The sequence below is a fragment of the Vanellus vanellus genome (genome assembly GCF_965231255.1).
Source record: "Vanellus vanellus genome assembly, chromosome: 14".
Classification (NCBI taxonomy): Eukaryota; Metazoa; Chordata; class Aves; order Charadriiformes; family Charadriidae; genus Vanellus; species Vanellus vanellus.
The window spans coordinates 16,109,128-16,125,613 of record NC_138919.1 but is presented as its reverse complement, the minus strand read 5'-3'; the positions used below and the strand labels follow the sequence as shown (position 1 = coordinate 16,125,613).

The window sequence follows — 16,486 nt, the reverse complement described above, 5'->3', positions numbered from 1 at the left end:
CACGCAGGTGCCGCGGAGCCGTCCGACACCGTGGCTCCCGTCATCGTCATCCCTCCGCGGAACACCAGCGTCGTGGCAGGGAGCAGCGAGATCACGCTGGAGTGCGTGGCCAACGCAAGGTACTGTAAAAGCGACGGGGTTATACGGAACTCATTTTAATGCACTGTCCTTTACGGAGAAGGACATAGGAAGTTGTTTTCATTTCTTTATTATTTTAATGACTGAAGCAGAATGCAGCACGTAGCTTGCTCTTCAGAGTAACCTTATGAATAATCTTGTTTGGCCAACATTACCGAATTAAATCTATTGATTTTTGTGGCCAAATACGGATATAGGCAGAGTTACTCTCCCACCCGTTACTCACAGGGTACGGAGAAGAACTATAATGGCGGTCGATCAGCAGACGTTATCTTAAGGAAGAAGTTGTGCTAAGGGTTAATAATATTTCTGCCGTGTTGCCTGTTGACGCGAAGGGTGATATTGTTGAGCAGCCTGTGTTTCCTCATAAATAAATGAGCGAGGATCGCCTATGAAGTAATTTATTACAGATGCTCGCATTTTACCGTCGTTACTGCGCAACTGTTCATAAGGCTCCGTAATACGGAGTCCACAGCCTTCCTCCTGCCCTGCCATCCAGTTGGCCTTGAATAGCATTGAATTCCAGTGGAAGTGACGAGTTGAGGTCCTCGGATGACAAGACGACCGACTGATTCACTTTCCCCTCTGAGGGCAGAGATGTTCTTGATACGGTTAATATTGTTTTGGTAATTGAGTTATAATGAAAGCACTTCCCATGCAGCTGGTTCCCACCGCGCTATTTACTCCTTTTGCTTAGAGAAATCAAATTATTAGCGCTTAAGTTCTATTGCTGTATCAATTAGCTGTATTTGCATAATGCCACTTGTGGTCTTGATGTCTAGAAGTTATATATGCATTTACTTCTTAAAAGCAAATGTCGGGGATAGAGGAGACCTTACAAAAGTTTTCTACTCTGTATGCAACTGCAGGCAAGAGTATTCTGTAATATGTATGGTTTATTGTCATACTTTTGTTGTGGTTTTGGGGTTTTTTTTTGTTTTGGTTATTTTTGGGTTTTTTTAAACCTCGGCAGACCTCTTGAAAGACTGAGCATGACCTGGAAGAGAAATGGAGTAAAAATAACCAGTGGCGTTAGCAGTTTTGGGAGACGACTGACGATCAGCAACCCGACCTCTGCTGATGTGGGGATGTATTTCTGCGAAGCGAAATTGAGAGACAGCACAGAGGAACCAGCGAGAGCGAAAGCCTTCCTTTCTCTAATGGGTAATTCTCAAGGCAATGTGTTTTTTAGTAAAACAGCCTCTGGCCTGAGGTATAATAGGAAATAAAATTGATATTTTAATATTTCATTGACCTTACATTTGAACCTTTCTTCGGAGAACAGAACAAAGGAGGTGAAGGAGGGTTATCTTCCAAATTAATTCAGCCGTTCTTTCCCATGAATATAAATTCATCAAATAGATATTTTTTTAAAAACACTGATGTGATTCTGAATCCCCTGTGAAACTATACATTTAATCAGAAGTTGGGGAAATACAGTAGTAAAATCCTTATCGAGCAGCTTCCACGTCTTGCCTTTTAGATGCATTAAATCCTGATTAACTCCCAGCTTGGTTACATCTAGTTTTAATATGTCAAGTGCCTGTATTTCTGAAAGAAGCCTTTTAGGAGCACTTCTGTGCATTGTCTGTTGGAAGTGCCGGTCAGGGGCCAAGGATGTTCCCGAGCACGCAGACAGGCAGATACCATTACTGAGGTAAGAAAAGGGAGAAGAAAATACCATTAAAATCAGTGCAACGTGCTCCACCTTCGCCTCCAAGGGAAACTTTGGACTATTTTTGAAGGGACATCGGTGCCCTTTCGCCGCCTGTTGCCACCTCCGCCTCTGTGCTGGAGTTTTCCCGCGGCTAGGAGGTTGTCATTTGGAAACGGTAGTTACTGCGCGTGCCGTATCTTGGTACGATAACGCAAATTAGCGCAATGCACACAGCGTAGAGTTTTTTAGGACTTTCAGAATAAAGCTGACTTTTTAGAACAGAGACGTTTAGATGTTTTAAGCCAGAGCTGAGTGTGTAAAGTCTAGCTTTTATGTAATATTCCCCCAGTAATAACTGTGCACGTGTCCTGGCGAGGCTATTGCTCTGGCAATGATACCAGCATCGGCGCCGATCGGAATTCATGCTCGTGCGTGTCTGTAGTGCGCTGCGGAGGGAATTCAGCACACAATTCTCTGCACTCTTTTAGCCTTCTGAAAACACAATTTTAAAGAGTCTGCTGTATGGTCTGTATCCTACCAAAGCAATTTATAGTAGTTCATGGTAAATGAGAAAACAGCTCTTGTCTCCACAAAGCTCTGTTCCGGGTTCATTTGTAGCACTGTGTCTCTATTATATTTATTACCTACTGGATGAAGTGCGGTTCCAGTCTTTTTCTGTGCACTCTGTTTCTTAGAATTATTACCTCGTGGCTTCCCTTCCCTTTAAGGAGCAGAGATGGATTTAACTTATTTACGGTTTTGGTTTAAACTCTTCCTTATTAATAAGATTTTATTGTAACCAGTTTAACTTTGCTGCTGTGCTGTCAGACCCAGCCTAATGCAACACTTACAGCAGCCTCTCGGTTAATGCAGGAGATTCTTAGATACAGTTACAGTAAAACTGAGAAACAATCATTGGGGAATCATATTAAACTAGCAGGGCTGCCTTTCTTTAGTAGCTTATCTGCTCTCTTATTTTTAAATGTTTTATGTATTTCTTATCCAGTTTTAGGGGGCTGTCAGAGGATGAAGTTATGAAAAGGTCGGTAGATAAGAACAAGCAGATGAAAGAAAGCAGAAACAAATTGGTTACCAATTACTTTTATTTCCTTCTGATGGAACAAGACACTTCAGTTGCAGGTGTTTACTCAATGTGTCAGCAAAGCCTGATAGATTTCTTTATTTATGAGTTTCTTGAGCTGCAGGATGGATCTCTAATCCTAAACGGGAAGCCAAATCAAAGGATTAGTAGTTAATGCATAACTTATATTCAGCCTTAAAATTCGTGGATGGATCCGGCTGTTGTTTAATTAGTCGAGGGACAGGTTCTAGAGGAAAGTGCAGACAAGATTCAAACCCAAGGATTTTTGCGGTGTATCCCTCACAGTCTGTTGGAGTGGCACTTACAGGGAATCAAGTACGCTCCTCCATTTGCATGCATAAAATATTGGCAGTGGGTACGTGTTGATAGTGACCTGATAATGAGCTGTACTTCTTGGGAGAATAACACAGTGTGGACTTAATAAGGCGTCCTGACTAACGGAAAAAAGAAATAGTGTTAATAGAAGAGGTTTGTTTTCAAAATGATTGGGATAAATCAAATACAGACCCTCAATAGTATGGTAACGAGAGCTTTTGTGGATTCATAGGAAAAATATTTTGCTATTAACAGGTAGAGTAGGGGTAGTGATAAAAAGATGCATCAAAGATATCACAAACACTGAGTTAATCAAAGCTTTTTTACAAATGTATCAGCCCTTGCCTTTGCTAGCTAAGAGAAGTCACACAACTTGAGCGTGAGCTCAGACGGTGACAAGAGCTTTATTAGAAGGTGGTGGAACTTAGTGCAAAGGCATGTCCTCAGTTCAAATTATTATTTGTGACCTCCAATATTATCTCTGAATTTTGTTCTGAATATTTCTGAGACTGCATCTCAGTTTATAAATTAAAATCACAATAATATTTGAAAAATGTGAATCTCTAATGCAATAAAGTAGCATTGCATAAGCAAGAAGACAATCCTCTAGTCTAGTGCTGCACTGCAATTTTCTTCTGAATGTGGCAAAGAACTTTCTGACATCTTCATATTGTTCCAGCAAAGATAAACTGAGGTGGTTCCAAACCTTGGTTTTATTAGCTGCAGTTGTTATAAATTTTTAAAGGGTAGCATGTTCCTCAGCAGGCAGAGTAACAGTTTGGGAAAGATTTGTTGCAGATTAGATAAGAGCGCATTTGTTTTATCACTAACAGTTTGAAGATTAAGTAATTTAAGGAGTCTTCTCATGAGCAAACCAGTTTGAAAACTGAGCTAATCTTAAATTCTTCTGCTCTAGTTCTGCAAGTTCCGTTAGCGACAAATTGCAATAGTCATTTTTTAAGTGATTGTTCTGTGGGAAATTATGAATTTTCGAAGCTTAAGAGAATGAGGAATGAAACCCTTCCACCACATGAAATCCATACCGCTCTTTAAATCAGGTGCGGTCAAAGTAAAATCTGCACAAATTGAAGAGAAAAGCAACGAGAAGAATGGCGGTCCCGTGTGATGAGATACTGCGCAGAACTGAGCGTTGAAGCCCTGGTGGCCGGTCTGAAGAAATAGGATGGAGTAAAGCAGAATCACGGTTGAGGGCTTCCCTTCTTTTTGCAGCGGTTTTGTGCCTGGAAGGACTGCATTAATAGATGTATTATTCTCATCTTGGTGTTTCCTAGGGAGAATTTTTACATCCTAGCTAGATCGATTTCTTTCTGAAAATAGTGCGATAACGGTTTGCGGTAGGCCTGTGTCTCTCTTAAAGGCCAGCGGGGTTCTCGTCAGGTATGGATACAGCTTCGTGGGCTTCAGGAACACGCCAGAAAAGGGGTAACCCGAGTACGGAGAGCCCACCTGGCCAGGCTCTGAGATGGGCTATAGGGCTGTTCCTCTCTCACTGTACTTCTCCAGGAGCAAGTGGGGAGATGCAGAAGGGCCTTCTTTCTGCGTTACCGCTGCTCATGAATTTGCATTAAATGTATATTTAACGGCCAGAACAGAAGTGATTTTCCCCTGCTGCTGGCCCTCTCCATACCTTGTGCTCGGATCTCTGGAAAAAATAGCTCTGGTGGCTCTAGCTTAGACACTTTGGAACACCGCAAACGATGTCTTGAAAGCAGGGGAAAGAATTTTTCCATGGTGGTTGTGTTCATGCGTTGTGCTTCAGAAAAGACCGTGATGACTGTGTTCATGTCCTGTGGTGAGAAAAGAATAAGAGTTTTCAGGAAAACTAGAATGTAAAAAGTCTCTGAATTTGCCTAAACTTCAGTTCGGGCTCAGAGCAGAGAAATGTTGACAATTCTTGATTTGGCAAGCCTCAGAGGTCCTTGGGATGAACGTCGACACGTTGCCTTGGCCCCCGATGCACACGGGACCTATGCCGCAGTGAAGTAATGGGACTTCTGGGAAGTCCAGTTCTGTCTCTGACATTCAGGAGAAGTTCCTCCTCCTTTCAGTTCTGCACAGACGTGCTCCCTGGGCTGCTGTACGGCTTTAGACCGCACAGACTGCAGCTGGCAGTAGGGCTAGTAGCAAGAAACTAAGAGCGCTTTTTCATCCCTTTCTGTTTTGACCCAACATTCGTGCAAAGAAAAATCCTGCTTCGAGGACCGTGTTATACCTGCCTATGCAACGTGGCTCCTCTCGGCGTGTACAGCCTCATCTACTGTCTGGAGTTACGGACGTTGTACCTACAAGGGGCTCTCAGGTTCCCAGTTCCCCTTTCTTTTCAGGATATTCACCAAATAAATTAGTTTATGGTAATGCCAGAGAAAGGCTTCTGTGTTTAAGCCTCAATTTTCCTTTTAAATATGCAGGCCTGAATTTCTGAGTGATGCAGGAACTTCAGCTTTGGAGGAGCCCCTGGGGCTTTCTCTGTTCTTTCTGACTTTCATGTATATATGGAGGATTAGGTCACACATCTCCAATGCAGCTTGAAGGGTATGTAATGGATGCTGACTGCTATCTTTTGAATGTTAAAATCAGTGACCATGTAACTCTGCATGGGGGAAGTTAGAACAGCATCAAATTTTGCAGGCTCCCAAGGGCTTTGCAGAGAGGCTATCTTTTCAGTGGTGTCTCTGGTGCAAAAAAAAACCCTGAAACCCTCCACAACTACTAAAAGCATGCATTTATATTCAAATATTCTTTCGCCTTTGCTCGTTCTTGACCTTTTAGTTAAGATCAGTCAAACACCAATACAATATCCGAACAATGCAGTATCTGTTTCTTTTGGTCTAATACGAGAGGTGACCTCTCTCCTCGCGTAGCATGCTGCACTGCCAGCGGGCTGAACTCGGCGGAATGGGTCCTTTCCTATTCTAACCAGCGTGATTCTATAATTTCAAAAAAAATGTAAATGTTTGACCTGATACCAACAGGCTACTGTCATTCCTAGAAATCGCCGTGTCTGGGGGCTGGTGTCTGGCACCGTGTATCGTTTGGAAGACATTGTCATTTCACCGCACATATTAAATTTCAACACATGATTATTGCCTACGACAATAAGTGTTCGAATTCATGCCGTGTGATTCAAACCAAGCTTTATAAATATGCAGTGGAGCCGCATGTACAGACAGCCAGAATGCCCCCTCAGAACGCCGTCTGACCCCTATAAATATTGCTGCATTTTTATGGCCTCTCTCTGCTAGTTATTCACCAGGTGGTGTGTAGCACCCAAATTCAGATACCCGGAATTTTTTGACTGGTCTGAGAAGCGGGGAGCCTGGATTTCAGTTGTCTCGCCCCTGTAAACAGAGCTATTTCTTCCACAGCCCGAGCTCCGTTGAAGCCGGAGACCCGCGCTGCAAAGGGCCTTTTGAGCATCCGTGTTGCTCCACAGGGCGCGGGCGCGTGGAAAAGCAGCACAGCTTGCATGGAAATCACTGTGTCATTTCTCACGAAGCCCTAAGAGTATACCTACACCAATACCGCTGTGATTCTCTCATACCCTGAATCACCAGGACTAATTTTCCATGTATTTTAGACTTGGGATGCCGCAGCAGTGTTGTCCGTGTGGCGTTCTAGGTCTTCCAGAATCCCCTTATGAATTAGCCCCGTCTTCCCCCCCAGGCTCGTCCCTATCTCCAGGCAGCAGAAGCAGGTAGCTAACAAGCGGTAAATTGCAGAGTTGCTTCTGGGAGGTTTTCCGTGTCTGTGCTTATCAGGCAAGAGTAAGATCTGACCCCTCTCTGGGCAGTTGTTGCCTCAGCCTCTTGACCCCCTCTGCCAATTGTAGCGTTGGGCAGCGCTTCCAGTCGCCGGAACGGCTGTGAGAATTGAGTTCAGCAGGATTCGGTGTCAGGGAAAAGGTGGGTCTGGGCTTGACAGAGACTGGAAATGATATCTGTTGGCACACCTATGCCCTGAAAGTCCTCTGGGAGTTCTCTGTGGCCTTTAGATTGCATCTTTCTGCTGCTCCTGCTCTTTTTCTGTCTCGTCTGCTTCCATTTCTCCCTGCTTCCTTCAAAAAAAAGCTGATGCGGATCTTCCCTTTATAACATCACATCCCGTTCGCTAAGTGACAGCCGTCACTGACTTCGAGTTCCTCGTCAGGTAATTCAGTGCTCGATACCTGCTCACCTAAGCATGTCCTAATGTCTTAAGTTTCTTTGAGGGTGGCGTAACAGCCTGTATGGGATTTAAAGGAAGGAGCCCAGATTGTAGGAGAGGACTTTGGGAGAGGCACTGGGAAAGCAGAGAGTGTAAATATGCCAAGTGTAAGGGCAGAAACTGCGCACCAGCAGCACGTGAGCCGTGGTTGTGGAACCACTACCATCTTTGAGGTCACATGAAGTGCTTTGCAGCCGAACTGCAGGCCCGGGTTGAAGATAAATCTGCAAATTTATCACTGGTGTGTGAATATGTTGCTGACCTAGGAGAAAGTTTGGGAGCTGGTAGCTGAAGGTTGCCAAGTTTAGAAATTGGCCCGTTCAGGACAGAGTGCCTTATAAAAGGGAGGGGGGAAGATGTGCAGTCAGGAACTCCCTAAGAGGAGGAGAATACTCTCGAACCTCACTGACTGAAGAGACATCCGTAGAAGCAGCACAGTTAGAAGTGAACGTCTGGGTGTGGGGTATGGGTCTGGATGCTGTCTTGATCCTGCGCCGCTTCGGCCGCCTTTCCCCTTTGCGTTGCCTTGCGATCAAATTAAATTGCCATAGAACGAAAAATTCAGATTTTGAGAGATGGACGGATGGACGCTTACCTGTGTCCACAGACAGATACGTAGATACGTAAGGATGCTAGGCTAAAAGTTTGGAAATGAAAAAGATAGCATTCTGAAAAGCGAAGCGCGAGGAAAACCTCAGACGAGGCTTGGAGGATGGCGTGAGAAGAAAGAGTGTGCTCGGAGTTAAAACACGGACTTAGATGAGTTGCAGAGGACTCAGCAACTTAGTTGATCAAACATGTCAAACACTGTGCCATCGGTGAATTTCAATTAAATGTTCAGCTTTTCAGTTTGTTGTTTAGATTAACGCATGAGATCATATGCAATAAATCACGACTTATTATGCAGGTTTATTAATAGCTTTATATTTAGGCAGTGAGGATCAATAATGTTAACACATGTATATTATTAGAATATAATAAATCAGGTAGCTTGTTTTATTGGTTTTGCTGCGTAAATGAGTATTCCAGGCTGTTTTGCAGCCTCACCTCCTCCTCTGCACAGGATTTTGAAGACTAATATTGATTGACTTTATTTGGAATGAATACAGAATTGTAATATCCATTGGTGCTGAAATGAGACCCCAGTTCTGTACGCTCAAGCAAGTATTTTACTGTAGGCAGTGGGAAGGAGTGCTGGGAAAGGGGGTTTTGCATTCTAAGCTGGTGCTTACTGGTGGGTACCTGCTGGCGTGGCATGGCATCCCTGTGAAAGGGCAGCAACGCTTGCCGTGCTACAGGTGGTAGCACGAGAAATAAGATTTTGCCGGATAAAGTTATGTGATTTTGTTTTTATTTATGGAAAGATTAACGTCTCATCAATAATACAAACCGCATGTCTGGTTGTCAGATACGTTTGGTGAAGAGATTTGAGAGAAGGTCAGCTCGCGTGACCTTGGATCTTGTTATAGCTTACTACATTTTTTTCAAACACACTTGATTTCCTTAAAATGAAAATACAAGTAACTTGTTCTCACGAGCTACTTATATTGTCTTTTCTGTATTTTCTAAAACTTACCAGTGAGTTTGTCTATGCTACAATAGAACTCTAGTTATAATCAAATAAAATGCTTCTAAAAACAGTACTGGGATGATAATTGCATCGAACAGACTATGACAGCTTTTAGTTACCGTGATAATTACTGCAACCTTAATGCCTGTGGGACTTTGACATGATGCTCTTCAATTTTATGCTGCATAGAATAAAGAGTTACATGACAGCATACTCTACAATTTCTGGAATCTTGTCTTTGTTTAATTAAACGTCTAATATCTTTTCTTTAGTCCTAATGATAAAGTGTGGATTTTTATGATTATTACTATAACTTCAATTAAAGCATTAAATCTGTTTGCTTTCAAGAAATAAAACAGTTGAGAGGAGTTTTTTTAATTATGCTGCGCTTATCCTCTGGTGTCGGCTCTCTGACATGCTATGGCACTTTATTTGACATGCTTCATGCCTTCACGAGGTGGAATTTAGTTTAGCTACTGAAGCAAACTATCCTATAAAATGCTGTGTTGTAAATATAAACCTTTATAAACCTCTCGGGAGGGCCCTTCTGAACGAAGAATTAAAATGTTCCATGATTCAGACCTATAAAATGAAAAGTAGCCCCGGCTCTGAGTATTAATTTGCAGTGCAAACCCCTAAATCTTACCTTACGTTGACTTGACTCTTTGGAATTCATGCTCAGCATAGCAAAACATTTTTGGCTTTTTTATGATGCTTTTACTACCAAAGAAAGCACCTCCAAATAGAGGCAAACTGAGACGAACTTGTCCGTAACACACTGTGTTAAATACAGTGGGTGTGGAGACTTGATATGATGAGTATCTTTAAATCAACACCTATGTTCCGTTTTGCTGTGGCTTTCTTTGTTTACTTTTCTTCCTTTTTCCCCATTCTAAAGAACCACCGTATTTTACGGCTGAGCCCGAGAGCGTGATTTTGGCCGAAGTGGAGAAAGACGTGGACATCCTGTGCCAGGCCATGGGTGAGTGCGCGGACGCGTTCCAACTCGGATGAATGATATGTGTATATCCTGTACCGGAGAAAGCGTCTTATACCAACGTGGAGTGGTTTGAGGCCTCTGCGTTATTCCTAATTATCACAGGTCCCGGGTATGAGGGAGAGGGATGGCCTTTGCCCTTGGAAAACTGGGCGGCCCTTGTAGGCTAGTTGAGATGTGAGGAACGCCAGCACGTTGGGGTTTGTCTGTTGGGCAGAGCAGCTCCTGCTCCTTTCCCTCCGGTGGCCTGCCTTGGCTTCGTAGTTGTGCCTGTATAGCAGCCAGTAGGGTCTGAAGCCAGAAAATTATCTGAGGTGAAAGTATGGTTATGGGACCCATCATTTGCAAGACAAACAGTCAATATTTTCAACAATTCAAATGTCCTTTTTTCTAAAAATTATGGAACTTTTATACTGAACAGAAATGTCAGAAACTCTGACATTTAAGTGTAGCTAAGAATTCTGCAGGAGGACTGCTATTGGCAGGTGGTTTAATAACATAAAAGGCTTTAAATGTCTAGAATTCCACCTAAACCATAATGGTTTTTAAGATTTAGTTCCAGAGAAATAGAAGCGCCACCTATTTTAATGTTTTAGTAAGATAGGAGTCATCGTAGCCTGGCGACTAGAGCAGGTTTGTCTGTGTCACCGTATCGCTACATGACTTTGGCAAGTGACTGAACTTTTTGTTGTCTCACGTTCCCTGATGCTGAGTTTCATAAGCAATACACGTAAAAATGCCACGAGATCCTTAGGTAAAAAGTATGCAAGCTTGATCAAAAAAAACCCAAACCCCAAACCTAACTAACAGCCTGTACGGATGGGTTCTTCCTCCAGATCAGAGCCAATAAGAATATTCTTTATTGCATGATTATATTATTTCCGCTGTGATTTAAGCACTTTTTTTTTTTTTTTTATGTTCTACGTAGGGAAGAGTCAACACTCTTGACTAGAGGGACGCTTTGCAAATACGTTAGTGCGATAAGCAAGCGTGCGTGTGAGGGCGCTCCCGTTGAGTTAGAATTTCGGAAGCCATTGAGGTCCTTTACCAAAAGGCTCTTATAGAAATGAAGCTGTCAGGTTCTAAGAGATGCAGTCTTGTTGCTAATTAATAGCTTTTTTAAACAAAACACAGCCGGACCTGCTGTCAGTGGAGTTCCCCGGGACTCTGTGGTGGAACCTGTGATGTTCAACATACTCATAAATACCCCGGAAAAGAGGGTGAATAGTAAGATGATAATATTTGCTGATTATATAAATCTATTCAAGATAGTCAACATTAATGCTGACCGCAAAAGAGTAGCAGAAGTTTCTGATGATATGAGCTGACCGGATAATAAACTGGCAGATGAAATTATTGACAGAGATGAAATTTCCTATTGCTATACAGACAAGGCACGTCTTCTAAAAATATCAGTTCTGTGCGGAGCCGTGGTTCAAAATGTTAGGTACTGGGAAGAAAGGAATAGAAAAAAATAAGAGAATGCCACTGTATGAATCCGTGGGGCACCCCCATCTCAAATACTTCACCCAATTCTAATCACTGTATTGGAGAGAGCGATGTAGAAAAACTAGAAGAGATAGAAAAAAGTAGGAATGGTATAATTAGAGGTCTACCATGGTTTTTGAATAATGAAGACTCGAACTGACTGGAGCACTTTCTGAAAGAGTTGGCGGCAGGGCGGGTGCCGTATGGGAAGGTGAGGAGGAGGAGATGATTCAGTATTGCTCAGTGCAAGGAGCAGAGGAGGCACCTGGCTAAATTTTCAGGCAGGAGATGTATGATAAAGGAAAGAGAGTACCTTTTCAGAAAACATAAACTGTGGAGTTCATTGGTCCCGGCAGTAGTTAAGATTAGAAATAAAAATTATTCAGGGAAAAAAAAAACAGATTTATGGAAGAAAAATCCAGTAAGGACTATTAAACACGGCTCAGGAAATAGCTAAAGCACAGGTGAGCGGAGCTGAGAAGGTGGGAACGGCGTTCTGTCCCTGCGCTGCTCTTGCGTTCTGTGCCTGAGCACCCAAGACAAGACAATTTCAAAGGAAGGAAATGTGGCTGGATAGACATTTATTCTGGCCGTGTGCCACCAACTTTACGTTTCAGCAAGTGTTATGACAAACATATTGTTGTGGGTTTTTTTTTAAATTGGAGAAGATTTTTCAAGAAGGAAAATTAAAACTAAGTGTTGTATCATTAGAGAAATTGAGTTAAAAAAAGCATTCTGAGATGTTTTTGAAAAATGTTTCAATACTGCGCAACTATGATGAATTTCTGGACTGTCTCACTGTCACTGAAAAAACCTATCTGCTGTCTCAAATGTTTTTATGTATTACCAAAAAAAAAAAAACCCGAAACCACCAAACCAAAACCTGGAGGAATTGGGGAGAGAAGAGGTTGACTTCTGACTCTTCCTTCTACCTTAATCCTTCCTTTGAGGAGTTTAGCTCCCAAGGGGGTTAATAGGGCACTCATGACCGTTCTCAGTAGATGAGGTCTTATTGGAGATATGGGAAGCCTTACGAGACGAAATTATTTATTTCTGCTGAACTCTTCCAGTGCACATCTGATTCGCTGATGAGTGCGGTGCAGGAGTGTGGAAACCTGTCTTCATGTGGATTATTTTTGCGTGTCTATAACACAGACTTATAAGGGGCAGGTACTGGTATTAAGCACAGAGGAGTTTTGATCCATTATTACACAACTTTGGCAACTGCCGGCATTTAAAAAGAAGGTAAATGAAGGTTGCTGTCTCCCCGCTCGGAGCCAGGAGCTAGGTGAAGCGCTAGGGGAACCGCAAAGCTGCCCTGTACCTTTGCTACAAATAGGAAGACAGATTGTGTTTCCCCCAGCCCCGTCAAGTTCTGTGCACAAAGCCCATTTGCCAACTCTTGGTGCACTTTGAATGTGTGAGAGACAGATTAATTTCCCAGTGTAAGCAGAGATTAACTGTAAATAAAATTGCAGCTTGCCCAGCCTAGCTTTATGCTGCCCTGTAATGGAGTTTCGGTGTATCAGACTGCGCAGTAACCGTGCTCTGCTGTATATCTTTCGGCAGTTGCTGATGCTGCCTGCATTTTCAATGGGTTTCCTTTAAATGCTTTGTCTTATTTGCTTATAGAAAGTTTAGAGCTGCAGGCAGCGGTGGTGGTGCCTAGGGAGTGCGGTTAATTGGACTTTAGTTCTACCTGTTTAGACAAGTAGATGGAAAGATGCTTTGGGGATTCCCCAGTAGCCCACTGGGACCTAGAGACGGCTATAAAAAATAAATCACAAAAATGACACAGTGAATACTTTGAGGCTTTTATCCAGGTTCTTAAGTAAGTTAAATTTGGCAAAGAGTCAAGCATCTGTTTCGTAGATGGGGAAACTGAGCCTCGGGTTGCATAAACTATCCGGCCAAGGGTGCAGAGAAAGTGCCAAAGCCCGAACCAGAGTCTCCGTTTCCTCCTTCCCTTCTCCTCCATGGCACTGGAGTCATTTGCCTGTGAAAAATGAACGGCGCTGCATACCTGCTGAGAAATAAGCTGATTTTATTTATCACTACTAGTCTTTTAGGCCGCTCTGTAATCTCTCAGACATAAAGGCAGGACTGATACTGCTGGGAAAGGCACAGTCCAAACGGTCCTTAGAGTGTTTTCCTCCGTTCATAATTTTTTCACCAGAAGCGTTTAGAGAGCGAAAGGAGCACAATTCCTTTGGGGGGTGTGGGGAGAGGAAAGGCTGTGGGGTAGGAGGGAGGGAGAAGGAAGGAAGCTGGTTTTAACCGTTTTTATAGCCGAAGAGGTAACCAAATGATAAAAGAAAATGTGTACGGCTTGGAAGACAAATCTCTCTGGGAAGATCACTAAAGCCCAAATGAATGCTGCTGACAGGCATCGGAGTGCTTAGATAAGATCCTATTATTCAGACTCATAACTTTGAGTAGAGGAAGATATCCGTAACCGAAAAGTAGAAAAATAGAGATGGTAATATTCAGTTTGTCAGCTGAGTTGCTGATAGGAAGGTGTATCTCTCAGTGATTAGAGGATTAGAAGGTTTGCTAATACTGTTAGTAGAATGGGATTTACGGAATGACACCGGTGTTAAAGGTTTGAGTGTACTGAATGCAGGATTTCATTATTTCCTGGGTGCCTATCAAGTCTAATGTGTGGGAAAATGGAGTTGCTATTATTTAAACTTGAAATCATTTCCAGGCTTCTCAGCGTCAGGAGGACTATTCCATTTTGCATCATCTGTTTCTTCATTACTCAGTGATAATTTGTATTTGCCCAGGAGGATTTTCAAGAGATGAATAACACTCTCACCGAGAATTCCGAACATTGAAATTTACGCTAATTCTGTATAGGGGCTGTTGTATGAAATTTAAATTATGCCTATTGCAAACGACTACGCTACGTCTATTCTCTGTCAGACAATGCACTCTACATAGTGGATTTCTTCCTGAGATGATTACCTTCTAGATTACGAGTACATTTTATTTTATCAGCGGAACAAATGCATCAGAGGTGATTGTAGTAAATGATACACGTTTATAAAAGTAACAGCAGCGATTGGATGTTGTTTTTCAATCCTTCCGTACATTGTTTGTACACTCTTTCCAGGAGTTAATATAGCTTTTGTCTGTATCAAGAGAATAAGTATACTGAGAGAAGATATGAATGGAAGTATAATACAATAGTGTTTAACTTCAGGATTTTTAAAACCGTAATGATGATAATGTAGATCTTCCCGTAGCGCTTTCGCTCTGAGAACCTTAAGTCATTGCCAACACTGCGATGAAATCCATTGTCTGCGGATGCTCAGTTCATCAGTGACGCCCCTTAATGCTTCCGTGACACCCTGCTTTGCTCTCTTTGGGCAAATTTCACTCACCCGTGATTTGAGGTCCGTAGTTCCTTACCTTATTACAAGGGAATGTGAAGCTCTGAGGTTTTAAGTGGTACGTGTTCAAAAATAACTACTGATTATGAAAACGCCATGTTTGGGGCTGAGATAACTCAAAATCACCTTGATCACCTTGTGATCCTGTGATTATCCAACCGCATAATAAAAATATCTGCTTCACTCCAGATGCTTGCCTGGGGCCCTCAGCCTTGGGTCGGTTAGGGATTTCGGGGGTGTAAAGATAGAACGTTGTCTGATATGAGGAGTGGGACGGGAACATCTGCGTGTGACTGTTCTAGGTCGCGGACATCTCTCAAAGAAAAGAGAATCCTCCACTCTTTGTGTATACTGAATTTACAGGCACTTCATCCCAGCTGACTGGGATATGACTGCAGCAAAAATACGCGTGAAATAACTGTGTCAGGGTTTGCAGAACACGCGCATGAAAGAAAACAGGAATAAACGGGACTGTAAGTTACATCTAGGGTAGCATTTTTGTTTCTCCTAATGTCTGCATTTTTCAAATAACAGGTGAAGCTTGAGAATGAATAGTAATAATAATAATAATAATTTAAAACTATCCTATTGTTGGCAACATGTTGTTTGTACATCAGCTCAAACTAAGCTGCCAAATTAGGTCTCGAATGCAGCCATGTAAGCACTTCATTTTTTTATGTGTAATTTGCCATTTGCTTTTTATTTTGACAGCTACAGTAGCACAGAAGAGTCTTATTTGGGATGGAACAGTCTTATAGACTTGCTGCATTGCCACACTGCTGCTCTTTTAGTAGCGTGATTCTGGCTTTCAACATGAAATTGCTGTAAATCTTATTTTGTAGTAGCATGAAATATGATTGGGCGAAGAAAGTAATTTGATAACATGTTTTCTCAACATTCCCCCTTTCGCTGTTTGTTGGTTTTATTCCCATGTGTTCTGCAGTGTATTATTACCATTGATAATGTAAGATGCAGCCTCCATTTATCAAAAGCAGCTTGTAAAAATATATATAATTGGTGTAGAAGGAGAGGAAACCAGGGATATGACCATAACGGTGCTGGGTATTTTGAACACCTAAAACATGTTTTGCAAAGACTAATAGTGAAATTATTTGGTTGTTTTTTTTTTTTTATAGGTGTTCCCATTCCCACCCTGGTCTGGTATAAGGACTCTGTTCCCCTCAGCAAACTGGAAAACCCCCGCTACAAAGTACTGCTGAGCGGTGGGCTGCGGATCCGCGCGCTGCGCCCTCAGGACGCTGGAATCTTCCAGTGCTTTGCTAGTAACAAAGCCGGGGAGATACAGACCTACACCTACCTGGATGTGACGAGTGAGTAAGGAGTGGGGATACGAGAGCCATGAGTTGTCTTCTCATTTCTGTAGGCGACCCTACGCCCGTCAGATTTCTCCACCGCGCTCTGCTTGCTCAGTTCAACTCGCCGAACCCTGTTTTCCGTCAGGTGTAGCTGCCCTAGCTGTAAGGGACCCCGAAATGCCCTCTGTAGCCTGGGCACAATCAGCTGAAGCCTGTAGAAAAACTTTCCGTGACATAAGGGGCTTGAGATGAACTCTCCTATGTCACGCTACAAAAGGAGAACT

At 42.7% G+C, this 16,486-nt stretch overlaps 1 protein-coding gene across 1 annotated transcript in view; it reads left to right on the top strand.

Annotated features, from left to right (window-relative positions):
* Nucleotides 1-16,486, top strand: part of SDK1 (sidekick cell adhesion molecule 1) — a gene marked incomplete at its 3' end in the record, with an annotated part of 423,737 nt that overhangs the window by 264,970 nt on the left and 142,281 nt on the right. Inside the window, exons 6-9 of the mRNA XM_082490690.1 lie at nt 8-119; nt 1,112-1,302; nt 9,905-9,988; nt 16,023-16,217. Of these exons, the coding sequence (XP_082346816.1) occupies nt 8-119; nt 1,112-1,302; nt 9,905-9,988; nt 16,023-16,217 (582 nt within the window). The remainder of the gene's footprint in view (nt 1-7; nt 120-1,111; nt 1,303-9,904; nt 9,989-16,022; nt 16,218-16,486) is intronic.